The sequence below is a fragment of the Mytilus californianus genome, unplaced genomic scaffold, assembly GCF_021869535.1.
Source record: "Mytilus californianus isolate M0D057914Y unplaced genomic scaffold, xbMytCali1.0.p SCAF_5, whole genome shotgun sequence".
Classification (NCBI taxonomy): Eukaryota; Metazoa; Mollusca; class Bivalvia; order Mytilida; family Mytilidae; genus Mytilus; species Mytilus californianus.
This window is the reverse complement of record NW_026262701.1, coordinates 73753381-73770216: the sequence shown is the minus strand read 5'-3', so window position 1 is coordinate 73770216 and position 16836 is coordinate 73753381. Positions and strand designations below refer to the sequence as shown.

Genomic DNA, 16836 nt, shown 5'->3' with positions numbered 1-16836 from the left:
TTTCAATTTAGACTTATAGATATAGATATATATATATATATTCAGGTATTTGTGGATATTGGTTTGCTGAACAAATTGCTGCATACAGTATCTCCTTATCCATAATCAAATTCAAGATTACAAAAAACAGCAAAAAGCATATACCAATTCAAAGGCAATAAGCCCATGTACTGGGTGTCTGTTTTGTCTAAATATTACCTCCCAAACAAATCTTGACAAATCTTGACAAATCTTGACCAGCCGTGCATTTTTGACCATTACCATGATTACCTGCCTACGTTTGTCTATCTCTGTTCATTATTTTCAGAGAAGATTTATGAAAATTATCAAAGATGATAAACAAATTTTGTAAAATTGATTTAAAAGGGCAATAACTCATTAATGGGTCTAATGACAATTTTGGTCTTTTGACTTATTTCTGGATATTGCTTTGCTGAAAATTTATGCTGTTCACAGTTCACCTTTATACAATATTCAAGATAATAACCATAAACCTGCCAAATTTTCTTAAAATTGTCAATTTAGGGGAAATTACCCCAATATGTGTCGTCTGATTCGTCTGAAATTTCAAGCCATGTATAACTTAACCTTATAAACATTTTTACTTCTGATCAGATTTGCTCTAAATGCTATGGTATTGAGATATAAGCCAAAAACGACATTTTACCCTATGTTCTATTTATAGCCATGATGACAATATTTTTGAATCAAACACAAAATAAAACACAACGTTTATACTTAATACCCTAAGGATCATTAAGCATAAGTTTGGCTGCAATTAGTTCAGTAGTTTTAGAGAAGAAGATTTTTAAAATTTAACAACACGATGAACAAATTGTGTAAAATCGTCTTTGAAGGCCAAGAACTCTTTAAGGGGTCAATTAATAATTTTAGCCATATAAACTTATTTGTAGATCTTACTTTGCTGAACATTTTTGCTTTTTACAGTTTATCTTTATCTATAATAATATTCAAGACAATAATTAAAAACTGGAAAATTTCCCAAAGATTATCAAATTAGGTGCAATAACCGAAAAATGAGTTGTCCGACTTGTCTGATACTTTCGTGACAGGTAGGTCTTGACCTAATGAACACTTTAACATCCTGTCAGATTTGCTACAAATGCTTTAGTTTTTGAGATATAAGCCAAAAACTGCATTTTACCCCTATGTTCTATTTCCAGCCAAGTCAGTGTTTTTTGACGAAACTGTTAATAAGACACGATCTTTATACTAGATACCATAAGGATCATTCCTTTTAAGTTTGGTTGAAATTGGTTCAGCAGTTTCAGAGAAGATTTTTTAAAGTTAACAAACATGATGAACCAATTTTGTAAAATTGTCTTTAAAGGCCAATAACTCCTTAAGGGGTCAATAAACAATTTTAGTCATTTTGACTTATTTGAAGATCTTACTTTGCTGAACATTTTTGATGATAACAGTTTATCTTTATCTATAATAATATTCATGATAATAACTAAAAACTGCAAAATTTCCTGAAAATTATCAATTCAGGGGCAATAACCAAAACATCGGTTGTCCGACTTGTCTGAAAATTTTACTGCAGGTAGATCTTGACATAATGAGCGCTTTTAGCCCGTCAGATTTGCTCGAAATACTTCAGTTTTTAAGATATAAGCCAAAAACTGCATTTTACCCCTATGTTCTATTTTTAACTATGGCGGCTATACGGAAATTAAAATCCATAGAAACTACAGTGTGTACTGACTTTAAATTATCTCTTACCTGGGTCTATTTGAACATCTCTCAAAATCTGAAATGAAAAATGAAAAACAGCCAGTATACACATATTCTTAGTATCACAAAAACATAGATTTTTTAATGCATTATTTGAATAATTACAATTTCTTTTTTGTTAACACTTGTTTACATTGTTAGCACAAATTATCCGATAATTTGAAAATGATGATACTTTTTATGGCGATGGCCATGGGTAATTTTAGAAGCAATGTTTTATAAAACGAATGTCAACCTGGACGATAATATAACACAAAATTTATCAAGTTTCTTGTGTAATTTTGGCAGCCTTTGGTGTTCATTGGCATCATTGACTTTAATCGTTGTTAAACTTGTATATTTATATAAAATTAAGAAGATGAGGTACGATTGCAAGGAGACAACTCTTCACAAAAGACCAAATGACATAGAAATTAACAACTATAGGTCACCGTAGGACCTTCAACAAGAAGTAAAACCCATACCGCATAGTCAGTTATAAAAGGCCCCGAAATGACAAATGTAAAATAATTCAAATGAGAAAAGTAACGGCTTGATTTATGTACAAAATAATGAACGAAAAACAGATACAACAACAAGCAAAAACCACTGAATGATATGCTCCTGACTTGGGACCGGCACATATGGAATGTGGAGGGGTTAAACTAGTTTTCTGGCGCCAAATCCTCTTTGCTATGGCCTTTTCGTCAGTATAAGTTACAGATATGCATCTGCTCGAACTTGTTAGCGTGGGTTTGAGTTTTGCAATATAGTAGCAGTAATCATTTATGTCAACAAGGTTGTTGACTGCTTTTTGCTACCACCAACACATAACGCTTTCGAAACGTATTTAATTTGTTTTTAAATAGGAAGTAGAGAAACGAAAAACTTATTATAATTTTGCATCATAGGCAAAATCATTAAGGGGCAATTACTCCTATCAAGAATCAACTGAGAATTTCATATGAAATGAAATGAGTTTGAACGGTGTACACAATTTACTGCGATACTGCGAGTTTTAAAAGCTGTGGAATATGGCTTGTAAAATATGTATATTCGAATATTTGAATACCGTGATTTTTTTTTGTAATAAATTAAAATTGTTAACAAAAACGTACGAGCAGTGGTTTACAAATAAATAGTAAATAATAATTTACACTAAGTCTAGAAAAAAAAAGGTTATATTGTCTTCATATTGGCAAACATGCCGGTCAAAATCTAAAGAAACGTTAAAAGTCTAATTGATAGCTAATAATTTACAAAAACAGTCATTTGACACTTAAATAGCCGTCCATTCTTATTTTTAGATGTTTACCGTATTTTAGCAATGTTGTGCGGCGTTTTAGACCATTCCTGTAATTCCATTCATACCCTTAGATAACGATGAGCCTGTTATTATTCATCTTTAACGATTTAGAGCTCGTTTATAACAAATGTAAAGCGTGTGCCTCATGTAAAATTAACATTTTGATGTTTCAATACATGTATACATTAAAACAATGCAATTGAAAAAAAGTTTTAAATAGGAAAATACAAATTATGCAACTGTCGCTAAATTATGGTGATAATGTAGTTTCTAAATTATTTTACAATACATTGAACCAAAGCAAAAAAACATCATTTAACTTAATAATATAATGAACACAGGTAGACACAAATTCATTCACTATAACTATGTAGACATGTACATGTATGTGCCAAGCTCATAGTAATAAAGTAGTAAACATGTCTTCACACTCACTTTAATACATGTAATAAAGAACAAACAAATGTGACTATGCTTTGAAATATAATACACAGATAGAGTTCAAGTTTGGGTAGTGGGTCCCTTACTATTTCAGAATTAAGCCTCTGTATTAATGAATAAACTCGTACTGCTTTGCTTCTAAATGCAAACTTTAATTTGTCTTAACCAAACATTGTCTTGTGGCATCCATGACCTTCAAAACTCATTCTACCTTTTTCATACCCTGTCTTAAAAAAGTTGTTTCTAGACAATACATTTGGTGCGTGCACCAATAAGTTGCTTGTCTTACTGCATGTCGGTTATGACAAACGTTAATATCATTATAAGAGATTCATATTAATGAATATTGAAAAGGAATATCGTTTTGATTTCTTATAAAATTCAGATAGTAAAACAATATTTAATTGCAAAAATCAAAGATTATCCTGCCGCTTAAGGGGTGTTGCTCAGCTGGATATAGCTCCTTGTCTTGTATTGATGATTTCAGGTTGACTGCTTTTTTAAATATTTTAATATTTTGACCATATTTAGGCTCTAGTTCAAATAATTTATATTTCTATCAACGATTACGCAGTTTTAAAAATGTATAACATACAATTTGACAGTTTGGCAGCAATTCAAAAATGGACCAAAGACTCAAATAGTCAGGTAGCGCAGAATTGCTTTCTTAATCAATGCAAAATGTTTAGTTTGACAGATCTTTATAAAAACGTACCTGGCATAATTTGTGGAGGTCAATATTTTTCTTCCTCATACTATCTTGAAGCTTGTTGAATGTAGCATGTCGTGTACTCTTCTTCCAATCATGTAGAGCGTTTATTTTGAGAGCAAACTGCTCTTTTGTGTTTGACTCAAGGTTTTTCCATGACTGGTCTGGTTCTCTTTCCTTTAAACACATATATATTTCCTGTGTTTCTTCTTTTGTTAATTTAACTGCTAGGCGTCCAAGACGTTTGTCATCAAGTTGACTGTCCAACCATGCTTTGTCTAAACCTGCAAATATGTTCACTAATGTAAGGCAATAGACACATACAAAAGCATACGACATAAAGTGAGGAATAAATTACCTTTGTCTAGAAAAAAATGAACTGTAATTATAAGTGTTTGCTCACAATGTACAGCAAATTAATTCTCAAGACAAATGATATTAGTCCGAACACCCAAAGGTCTGACATCCCATTGGTCTGACACGTAGAAAGTCAGACACCTAACTATTCCAAGAATCAATATCTTGACATTAGGAATGTCAACGACAACTCGAGTTTCGAATAACTAAATAGAACTCGACTTATCCGTGGCCTCTTCAAGAGTTTAAAAGACACCGTCCATCGTCTCAACAAGTAATAATGAAGTTATATTTAAAAAAATGAAATTTTCAGAATATTTCATCATTTGATTATACCACTCATGGACCTCCATAGTGCAATAAAAGATCATCATGATATTAAATATGCAATCAGGTACCTACACAATATACAATTCAAAGTATAGAATACAAATGATCAAAATTGTTACTAAAAGGATATGGAAATTCACTTCAGGGTTAATACAGTCGAAACATTGTTGCGTCGAATTCGGTTGTGCCGAAAACTCGGATGAGTCGAAGTAATTCCTCGGTACCGGTAAAATTCCCGCTTGATCAATGTATGACTACCTCTGATGAGTCGAACTAGGTTGATTCGAATACTCGATTAAGTCGAGTAAATTTTATAGTCCCGTTGATGTTAAATTAATGTAAATTAACCCTGATATCTCGAACTTCGAAAGTAAGACCTGGAGACCTAATGATAACAAATCAAATCAGATGTATTTCTTATGTAACCTTATCATTTTCAAAAGAGATTAAAGCTGAGTAAACATATATACTTGTTTGTATAACAGTTAAAATGACATGTTAATGGTGACCGGTAATTAACACCTTTCTTAATCGTTCAAGCGGAACGTTAGTGTGTTGAACATATTTCACCTGACATAAAAACGAAACGAATTTAAATTACCCAATCCTGAGATTAAATGAATCGTCAGAATTAAAACTCATTCATTACAATGAATAAAATGATTAAGACAATTACGATCGATAAATTCATAATTTAATGTAAAGCAGACAACCTCATCAGAGACCGTTCAGAACTTATTTCGTTCCGCAAGTCATTTCATAATTTATAGTGACTGACCTTTGTTAATATTTGTGTAGACTATTGATTTTATTTGTGCATTATTTGTATCTGTACTTGTGTGTTTGATTATGAAGAACCAAACAATATGGAGATTGAATACAAAATAGTACAGTGTCATATAGAAAAAAAAACACACTGTTACACAAATCTCACCGTATTTCATGCATAGCAAATTGATGACGACACACTCGACTTCGGATGAGTCGAACCTCGGATGAGTCGAATACTTTGGTCTGGTCCCTTTGACTTCGACACAACGAGGTATAGATTGTCAGTGACGAGACCCAAGCAAACAACAGAGGCTCTCCTAAATGATTGCTACACTGCAAGAAACCCCAGGGGATAATGCTTTCAAATCCTAGATTTGCACTGAGTCTTGTTCCGGAAAACAAGACATGACAGATAATAGGTTAAAAATATATTAAAGAAAGAACCACAATAGATGCATCAAAAGTGTTTACAATTGTTTGTCTACCGGAGACACTAGGGAATACATTGTGCTTTAACATGTTTAATGATATGATCATTCACGTAAGAGCCAACAGTATTGCAATTCATGCATAAAATCCTCTGCATTTGAGAATAAAAACATCGATCTATACAAGAACAAAACCAAGAAACCAAGGTTTTTTTCTCTTCAGAAAAGAGACACATAAATGACTGTTTAATGTTTACCTATCGCATTAACTTAGGTTTTCGGTCATGAATTCATTCAAGAAAAGTTTATTTATCTAAAACAAACAAAGTCAGCGGACTCGTAGTATTGTGCTTGCCTCGTGTAGTTAAGGAAGACATCTGAGTTGGAATATTATGTCTGTGTTCAAACAGATATTTACCTTGTAAGCAGAACGTTCAAAACCTTACTCAGTGCATTAGAAAAATACTCAGCCACAAGTTACAATATAAATCTTTTTTTTATGATTTAGCGAAGTTTAAAAAAAAATCATATTGTGTCGAATACCTCATTAATTGATTGGTGCATGAATATCGTGTAGTTGTAAATATAGATACTGCATGCTTACAATTTATACATTATGGTAGTTTCTGAAGTTGATCAACACGAAATGTGGGTAATTTATATTGCCCCTGGAAAAATTGAATATCAAACCAATATATATATTCGGGTTTATATGATCCGTTCATCCTATTTTGACTCCTCAAAATTCAAGTCTATCCTAAATTGAGGTAAATTGTATGGCTTTCCAAATACCGTTTCGATTCCTAACATCACTGAAGAGACATTAATTGTCAAAATCCGGATATGGTGTACAAAAACCTTTGCACCTTTTGTGTTTGCGGTATACCATCTTTTCCGCAAGTTTATTGTTTTCTGTTTAGTATTTAATTTATAATTAAGATCCATTTATTACATCGGTGATCCATTTATTTGGCAATGGCCAATGGCAGTCAGCAGGGTTTACGAACATTTGTTGTTCTATCTGTTAGTCAAATGCGTTTTGTAAAAATATACTTTTTCACTTTGTTGGTCCTTTGGAAAATGTTGTTTGTGCTGTATTTAGACCCCTCTAACAAGAAATTTGTTTTGCATGCACACGTATAAAAATTGCGGTTTTTATCCAACGCAATCATAGGTTTGAACGTTGTTTTCAATTTAGACTTGTTTATATTTTTTCGTTTGGGCTTGTATTATATTTGCCTTCGGGCTTATATGATCCGTTCATCCTATTTTGACTCTTCAAAATTCAAGAGTCAATCCCAAATTGAGGTAAATTATATGGCCTTCCAAATACCGTTTCGATTCCTAACATCACTGAAGAGACATTATATGTCGAAATCCGGATATGGTGTACAAATTTTTGCACCTCATGTTTGCGGTATACCATCTTTTCCGCAAGTTTATTGTTTTCTGTTTTGTATTTAATTTATAAATTAAGATCCATTTTTACATCTGGTGATCCGTTTATTTGGCAATCGCCATGGCAGTCAGCAGGATTTAAGAACATCCGTTGTTCGACCTGCTAGTCAAATGTGTTTTGTTAAAATATACTTTTTCACTTTTTGGTCTTTTGGAAAATGTTGTTTGTGCTGTATTTAGACCACTCTACCAAGAAATTTGTTTTGCATGCACACGTATAAAAATTGCGGTTTTTATCCAACGCAATCATAGGTTTGAACGTTGTTTTCAATTTGGACTTGTTTATATTTTTTCGTTTGGGCTTGTATTATATTTGCCTTCGGGCTTATATGATCCGTTCATCCTATTTTGACTCTTCAAAATTCAAGAGTCAATCCCAAATTGAGGTAAATTATATGGCCTTCCAAATACCGTTTCGATTCCTAACATCACTGAAGAGACATTATATGTCGAAATCCGGATATTGTGTACAAATTTTTGCACCTCATGTTTGCGGTATACCATCTTTTCCGCAAGTTTATTGTTTTCTGTTTTGTATTTAATTTATAAATTAAGATCCATTTTTACATCTGGTGATCCGTTTATTTGGCAATCGCCATGGCAGTCAGCAGGGTTTAAGAACATCCGTTGTTCGACCTGCTAGTCAAATGCGTTTTGTTAAAATATACTTTTTCACTTTTTGGTCTTTTGGAAAATGTTGTTTGTGCTGTATTTAGACCACTCTACCAAGAAATTTGTTTTGCATGCACACGTATAAAAATTGCGGTTTTTATCCAACGCAATCATAGGTTTGAACGTTGTTTTCAATTTAGACTTGTATATATATATATATATATATATAAAATAGAGAAACATATCTACAGTTTCTATCCTTGTCAGATAAAAAAAGAATGGGTGAAAAGATAAAACAAATGTGTTTCTTAGCCGCGGTAATCTTAACCAACTTTTATTAAACAATTACCTTCAGATAAAAAAGACAAATTGGACTTACTGAACTCTTTTCCTACTATGTATAAAATTAGTTGAACAGGATTGTATCCCCTTATGCCATGTATATGATTGAGTTGAATATATTTTAATAAACACAAAATAGCTTGTATTCATAAAAACAGTGGTAATAATAACATAAATAAGATAACTCTTAATTTCCCTCATTTAGTCAAATATTGAAAAGGAAGGACAATCCTTTGTCAAAATTTGAATATTTCACAAGATCAAAACCGATTTTGTTCTGCTTTTTATAATCGAAGAGGGAAGAAGACACCTTGTAACGAAGCATATAACAAGCAGTTATTTAGATAGTCTTTTTATAATCTTACAACACCTCTTTTTCAAATGTCGATTTTCTGTCTATATGTCTTCTAGGGTACTTATGAGAAAAAAACAAGATTTCGATACTGCAGCGAATGATCTAAATAGGGCTCACTCGAATTCAGATTCAAATGGAGAAGTGACTTCTCTGTTTTGGGTAACAGGGAGAAGTAATGGACTAAACATTATATTAAGTGATTGTTCCTTTTGCAACACTTTAATATTTGGCTTTTACAAAATTTATTGCATCTAAATATGCAATACTATACCCAAAATCGGCATGGTATTATCTTTATTATAATTATTATATTACATTTGTTTGTATTTATTAAATCAACGACTTATATTAACAACAGAATAATGATGAGTGTCATCATAGAGAGCCACTTCTAGCGGCGTATATGTCATCTTTAGCTACCAGTCATTAGACACATTTTCTAGAAATGGGTGAACAATACGCTGTAGAGCATGGAATCGATATGAGGCAGTTGGGAGGTCAAACACGCTGATTACATAAACACTTAATACACTTGGTGTTTACATCTGCCTTTAGATACTATTTTTTTATATTTATATGTACCTTATTCAGGAATAAAAGCCCAGGTAAAATGTTTACATTGGTGTGATATTATATTGCTAAAAGCAACAATTATATTGAAATCATAAAATACTTCTTACCAGGACAAAGTTCGTGGCATCTGTCTTCTCTTGCAGGAAGCTGTAAAATATGTATAGCTTACTAAGCATAACAATACATTGTTGGTGTAAGTAGTTTTGAACATAGACAATATTTTTCTGATTTGTTTAAAGTAGCAGAGTACTGTCTAAATAACCAAACTCGCAAAAAAAATTATGCTATCAACTTGATGAAAGTATATGACATAAATAAACAAGAAACATGCCCGTAATATGCTATGTTATAACCATAATGGTATCAACGGCCCTTCGTTGTTCTTCAACTTAATATATATTGATGGGGTAACGAACAGGGGGAGAATATACAAAGGGACTATCAAATACTAAAACATTATGAGAAAAAAGATCAGTTCACAAACCACGTCAGAGATAATAACAGATCGAGCAGCATGAACCCTACCAACACAAGGAGCAGTCCATTGCTGCTACAATGGAATTATGGCTACAACAGTTATAGCATATTCATAATCATCTGTGACACATATTTTACAATAATCAACAAAATGATACAGGCGACCATAAACAATTTGGAAGGGATGGCTCCAATTTGATAGTTTGAATTCATCGGTGCATTGGCTTTCTTGCAAGCAGAAACCCTACATCAAGGAAAATATGAAGGGACTTTAAGCCCTTGAAATTGTATCCATTCGATTGAAAATATCGTATTTTATCTTATTGTTATTAGTCAGTATCTCAGCTAATGAACTGAAAGTCCCCAACCACGTCTGTACTTCAGTACAGATCAAACATTGTTTAAATGAAGTTTCCAATTATGAAACTGAGGAAATCATTTAAAATTTGAAACTGTATCTACATCATGCTTAGCTCTAGTTCCTTCTCCGGGTTTTTACTGATGCCCTTATACGTGTATTTCAGCTTGATAACGTTTTTATAAAGTTTCTGATTTTGTGTCATGGATGGATACCTCGTATATTTTGTTTTCTACTATTTTACATAAAATAAAGCATCGTTTGAATTTGTAGTGATTTTTTCCAGGACATTGTTGGAGTGGATATGCCTGAACAATGGAAATGTTAATCATTATTTAGTCAGCTTGAATAAAAAAGTGTTTTTTGAAGATTTCGTTATGAAATGACTTTTTACATGTATTATGTGCTAGCATAATTATGTAGACTATAAGGTAAATCCTAAGTGAAAACTACATAAGACACACATTTTTTTCTATTTGTCTGTTTAGTATTTGGTCATGCACATTCTCTTAAAAAGTATATGAAATAAATTAATTATGAAAGATGAATCGGTTGACCATATCCTATCATAATTGTAATCGACACTTTTTTTCAAAATAAAAGGTGTATAAATTATAGGCCAAATCGATACCTTGTCCGCAAACCATCTGGATACAATATCTGTCTTGTGTTTTCTTTTGTGATCAGGACATGTCCATTCACACTTAGATGACAATTTATGGTCAAAAAAGCAAAGATCTGTTCCACAAACTATACCAATTTGAATTGTAAACGGCAAATCTATAGTACAAGCAGTATCCTCTGTAACTGAGAAATAAAAGTTTGAAATTTGTGTAATAGCATGTGTAAGACATTCCTGAGCTGTTGATGCAATCGTGGATACAACGGAAGTCTGTCTTGTCTTGTGTGAAAGAGTAATGATTAATTTGTTTCTCTGAATATCAAATCGCATATCATGTTCTTTGTCAATGCTAACATCAGCACTGTCAGTAAAAAGCATCAAGCTTGAGTTTTTACTGATCTGTAACTTCCATATTGTTATGAAAGTCGCAATAAACTTGTATAAAATAGCTGGTGGTACAACTTCGTCCCGAAACGTATACGCCAAATGAATGCTTCTGTCAAACGGTATATCTAAGTTGTCTTCTCTTTTTGTACTAATCATGCATGGTATTAAGAAATTGTCTATTCCATTTGTATCATCTTTTTGTCTACAAATTATATCCAAATGAACTAGCATTTCTACCATATACTCCTTATGTTCTAAGATCGTCTGGAAGCATTCTTGTTCCCATATTTCATATAAATCCTTTTTCAGCAGTTTTCCACTGTCTTTAAGTGCTTTAAATATGTGAAGGAGATGTTGTGGCCAAAACTGTTCCTCAGTTACGATGGAGCGTAGCACATCTACTAAAAATGGCGGATCTATGATAACTTTATTTCTCAGGCAAGCTTCGTCAAAGTAGATCAGTTTTCCTAGAGCATGATTAACCTTCAGAAACAGTTTCAGTTCATCGTTATCCAATGCCATGTTTTCATTTTGATTGTTCATGTCTTTCAGTTCTTCAATTGTAACTATTTTCTGTTTATCCTCTCCTTTCTGTGCTAATTGAAGTTCAAGCGGTACAAATTTGGTCGGCATCAATTCTCCACATCGAGGATGATCCAATGCAACTTCTACTAACTGCTTCTTTAACACATCTATATCTTTGTCGTCCTTGTTTCTTGCGTCCACAAAAATTAGTGGTCGATATTTAAGATGCTTTTTCCCTCCATGATTTTGAAAGAGTATTTCGATGGAGTTTTCTAACGAATGCCTCTGCTCCTCTATGTCACCCTGAAATATACATGTATAAAAGCTACTAACCATCACATTTTATAACTATAAGACATTTTGAGCATTTGTTTGTGGCTGCGCAAAACTGTCTATCTCTTTGAAACAAAAGCTGTTCTTCATTAACTAGGGATCAGAGATATGTTAAAGCCATATTACTCTTACCACTGTAACTACAAATTTCGTGCGCTGGAAAATTAGAAACATGGACATGTGCTAATGAAACAAGCACAAATCTGTCATGCACAGTTAAGCATCACAAGTTAACGTAACACGCATTATTTTAACCTGTTTTTGAAACATTTTAATTTAAGGCAGTTTATTAATATGCACATTATTTTTTGATGATCTAGTACTATATTACTCTTTTCACTGTAACTGCAAATTTCGTGCGCTGGAAAATTCGAAAAATGGACATGTTCTAAAGACACACGCAAACATCTGTCGTACTGAATTATGCATCACCAGATATCTTGAAACGCATAATTTCATCTAGTTTTGGAAACATTTTTAACTTAAGGCAGTTTATCAATATGTACAATTTTTTTGGAAAACTCGTTTATCCATTCATCAAGTAAACCAGCGTTCTGAAGGTATTGCATGCAATAACATTTCAACAAAGAACAGGAGTATACACACTTAATCGGGCTAGCATTATGTTGTCAGGGATGTTTGGTGCCATTCTATTTCATAATTTAACAATTTATTTAAAGAAAAACAATGACCGGTCACAGTGGTGTTTGATTTAATTAGTTCCGAGTATCTACAAATTACTTATTATGGTATTATCACTAGTATCTAATCGATTGATTCAAAAGCAATAAAAAATAATATAAACAAAAAAGTAAAAAAAAAACCAAAAATACCAATATCCAAGGAAAATCCAAAAACGGAAAGTGCGTACACCGACCGCAACAATACTTTAACCGGAACGAAACTCAAGCTTTATCTCTAACATCTTATGATAAAACTGAAGGCAAGAAATCTACAAAACTTAAGTAAATTGATCAAGATGTTACAGAAAGCTTTTGTAAAACGGAATGCAGGATTGTTATGTTTTACTTCCACAACCTTTATGACAGACTCGATACAAAGTCAATTGTACCGATTTTTTAACATGTTAACAATATTCAGCCTCCGCAAATATCACTTTAACAGAAGGATACTCAAATTAGTCTGCAGATTATGACTATATATCATAAATGTAATCAACATATTAAAGCGTAATGACCGTGATTGAAATCTGTTTCACAGATGACGACGGATATGTTCAAATTGTTGTAATCGCAATCCTGTCCTCTTTCCCCCGAATGTGACCTACCGAATAAGACTTTTATCCGGATGTGTTCTTACATTAGCAATACGACGGGTGTCACATGTAGAGCAGGATCTACTTACCCTACCGGAGCTACTGAGATCACCTCTGTCTTTTCGTGGGTTTCGTGTTGTTCAGTCTATATTTTTCTAAATTGTGTTTTCTATACTGTTATTTTTCGTTTTGTCTTTTCTTTTGATCATTTTCAATTTATGAGTTTGAATGTCATTTTTGTATCTTTCGCCTCGCTTTTAAAATCATATCAACTTACTTTGACTTGATCCTTGTGAGTTGCGACAAATAAAATTTGTGGAAACTCTTCATTTTCCTTCAATGTCGTGCAATATGTAAGTACGCAATTCACCCAATGGACAAGGTATGCTGCATCAAAACAATTACATGTTTAATTTATAAGTCATATGCCTGTATACAGATATAACATTAACACAAGACCTTAACATAAACAGTTGAATTGTGGACATTTAAACACGCAGATACGTACTACATATATCACACAGAGCTGTGATGGCGATAAAGTAAATTGTAACCTTGAGAAGACATTATCACGCGAGGCGAGGCATAGGTTGACATTTTTGTTTTGAGTGGTACCGATCTCCTTCATTGTTCTCCCAGCTTTATGTTATTAAATTTGCTATGCTGTATGTTATGATCGTCTTTTTTTTAAATTGAAAATAATAAATTATGAGGTTGTGAACATAACAGCCATCTATAAACTGGAGTGTTAATAAACACAATCTTAAAACCTGTAGGATAGACAAATGAGTCATCGAAAATGTGGTTTAACAATACAGAGTTACTCTTCAAGAGTATAATGATATATAACGTGGTTGAGTACTTCTTGGGAATTAGTTTTGATTTTGGAAACACTGTTAGCAATATGCATTAGTTAATACAATATTGTTTACAAATTTTGATATATTTATTGAAATGAATTGGCTCGGTAAAAAGTCCACTCTTTTAACAGACACAACAAACCCAAATGAGTTAAATTACTCATACTTGAATATCTCTGAAATAATAATAATAATAATAATAAAATAATAATATTTATTCAGGTAACGGCAATATATACAAATACAAAATACAACCTTAAAATATAGCAATTGATGTGACGTTAGGTACCTCAAATGTCTTAACCTAAGGATGACACATGAAAGCAAACACGCTTATTTCCAATGGGGTCCTCATAGTTTTGATAATAAAATTAATAATTTATCATTCAATTTTACAGCAATAAATAGTATCCATGAATCACAGCTTAAACATTTGGATAAAAAGCAATCTAATTTAATATAAAATCTGCATCTGACATTGAGTTTACTCATTAGGTGTTTTTTTACTTTATACTCCAATTTTATTTTTGTATTCACATGAATACCTTTTACATAATCTGGCAAAGCATTCCGGTTTTTAATACCACTGAAAAGAAAGAAAGAAGAAGATTCTACACCTAAAAGTCATCTATATCTATGCATGCACTTCTCATGTTAACTTTAAAAATCTTAAGTACTGTTCCGTTATGAAGATTAAGTATTGCGTTAATTACTATATCCCTTGAAACTCTATCAATTCCATTTAAGATTTAAAAAATAACGATTATAAATTGTGTACAGGGTTCTTCAGTTATAATTTCTGTATGTGTTTCTAATATAAAGGCTAATTAGAATTATATGTTCAGGTTGTTTGCTTTTTCAGAGAGTTTCGAATGAAGGGTACCCTCACTTCGTACAGGTGAATGATAGTGTTTACGTTTTTTCGACTTCACCCGGTCGATAAATGAATGTGGGATATACATTTTTACAATTTGTAAATGCATCAAGTGTAAAATTGAATGTTGGTGTTATCCTAAAGTACCTTCTTGACCGTCACCTCTCCAAAAAGCATACATTTGTAATTTTAGAATACACGTAACATACCTCCATCTTCTTCATGTATCCTTTCTCCACCATTGAAAATTAGAACAAAAGTGCCCCTACTTGTAATGAACAACTGATGCGTCATGTGGTAAATTTTTTGACCTCCAAAATCCCACAAGTCAATTGGCACAATTGTCATTTCGTAGTTTCCTTTCATGCATTCCGAACGAACAAGCTTGATAATGTCGTCATCTGATATTTCTATGGTCTTTGGTGAATCCTTTCTTGAAGTTCCCTCCATATTAGTACTACTATCGACTGGTGTTTTGATACTTGTAGTTTTTTTACCTATACAGCAAAAAATACAATGTTTTATTACAAGTCATATTTAAAAGGTGGGCGTTATTTCAACCAAAAAGTTTATACATCTATAAACCTGTTTGATGACGTTACAAGTATGAGTTCTTATACAAGTGAAATAGTGTCGCATGTCTTCATGAAATATTTGATTTTTGTGAATTTAATGAGAATAAGTTATAAAAGTTATTTTTACAGTTTATTGGTGTTTAAATTCAACCTTTCATTCTTAAACTTAACATGCTAATTTGCTCAGAAATTTTTCCAGAAAATGTTAATAGTGAAAATAAAAGTACATCTGTATCTATTAAATTCTGTAGGTACAGTAACAGTATTGATTTAATGTATATGTTCTACAAAATTGTTTTGAGATTAACATGGTACTTAACTTTTTTATTTATATAATAGATCGTTTTGGAAACTGTTCCTTTTTATTGGCGTTCAAGTATACAAATACAATATTTCATATTAGAATAGAAAAACAGTATTGTAAAAGAGGAACATATATCTTATATTGGTTGAGATATAGAAATGATATAAAGGTAACAGTAGTATACCGCTGTTCAATATTCATAATTCGATTAAGCAAAAACAAATCCGGGTAACATACTAAAACTGAGGAAACACGTCAACTTTAATAGGAAAACAACGGAACAACAGAAATATTGAACTACAACAAAAGAAAACGCTAAAATACATAGAAACGGACTGTAGATAACAACTGCCATATTCCGGACTTGATACGGGACATTTTAAGAAAAAATGGTGCTTTAAACCTGGTGTTATGGCTAGCCAAACCTCCCGCTTATATTACCAATCAATACATACTTGTTGGTTGTAATGCATACGAGGGGCGAAAGACACCATAAGGACATTCAAACTCATAGGTAAAAAATATACTGACAAGAAAAAAGACCAAAAGACACACAACAGTATACAAACACAACATAGACAACTAAATACTGAGTAACACGAATCCACCAAAAAACGTGGGGTGATTTCAGGTGCTCCAGAAGGATAAGCAGATCCTGCTCGACATGTGGCAACCGTCGTGTTGCTCATGTAAGTACAAACCCGGTGAAAAGTATAATTCGGTAGGTCACAGTATGGAAAAAAGAAGGGCGGGATTGCAGTTACGACGATTGAATTGCAACATATCCATCGTAATGTTTGAAACAGATATTCCATAACGGGCAACC

At 32.4% G+C, this 16836-nt stretch overlaps 1 protein-coding gene across 1 annotated transcript in view; it reads right to left on the bottom strand.

Annotated features, from left to right (window-relative positions):
* LOC127701421 (uncharacterized) overlaps positions 1–16836 on the bottom strand; it is a 72905-nt gene that overhangs the window by 18362 nt on the left and 37707 nt on the right. The window contains exons 5-10 of the mRNA XM_052205289.1: positions 15341–15628; positions 13675–13784; positions 10886–12091; positions 9527–9566; positions 4200–4477; positions 1747–1774 (exon numbers count right to left, since the gene is read on the bottom strand). Of these exons, the coding sequence (XP_052061249.1) occupies positions 1747–1774; positions 4200–4477; positions 9527–9566; positions 10886–12091; positions 13675–13784; positions 15341–15628 (1950 nt within the window). The remainder of the gene's footprint in view (positions 1–1746; positions 1775–4199; positions 4478–9526; positions 9567–10885; positions 12092–13674; positions 13785–15340; positions 15629–16836) is intronic.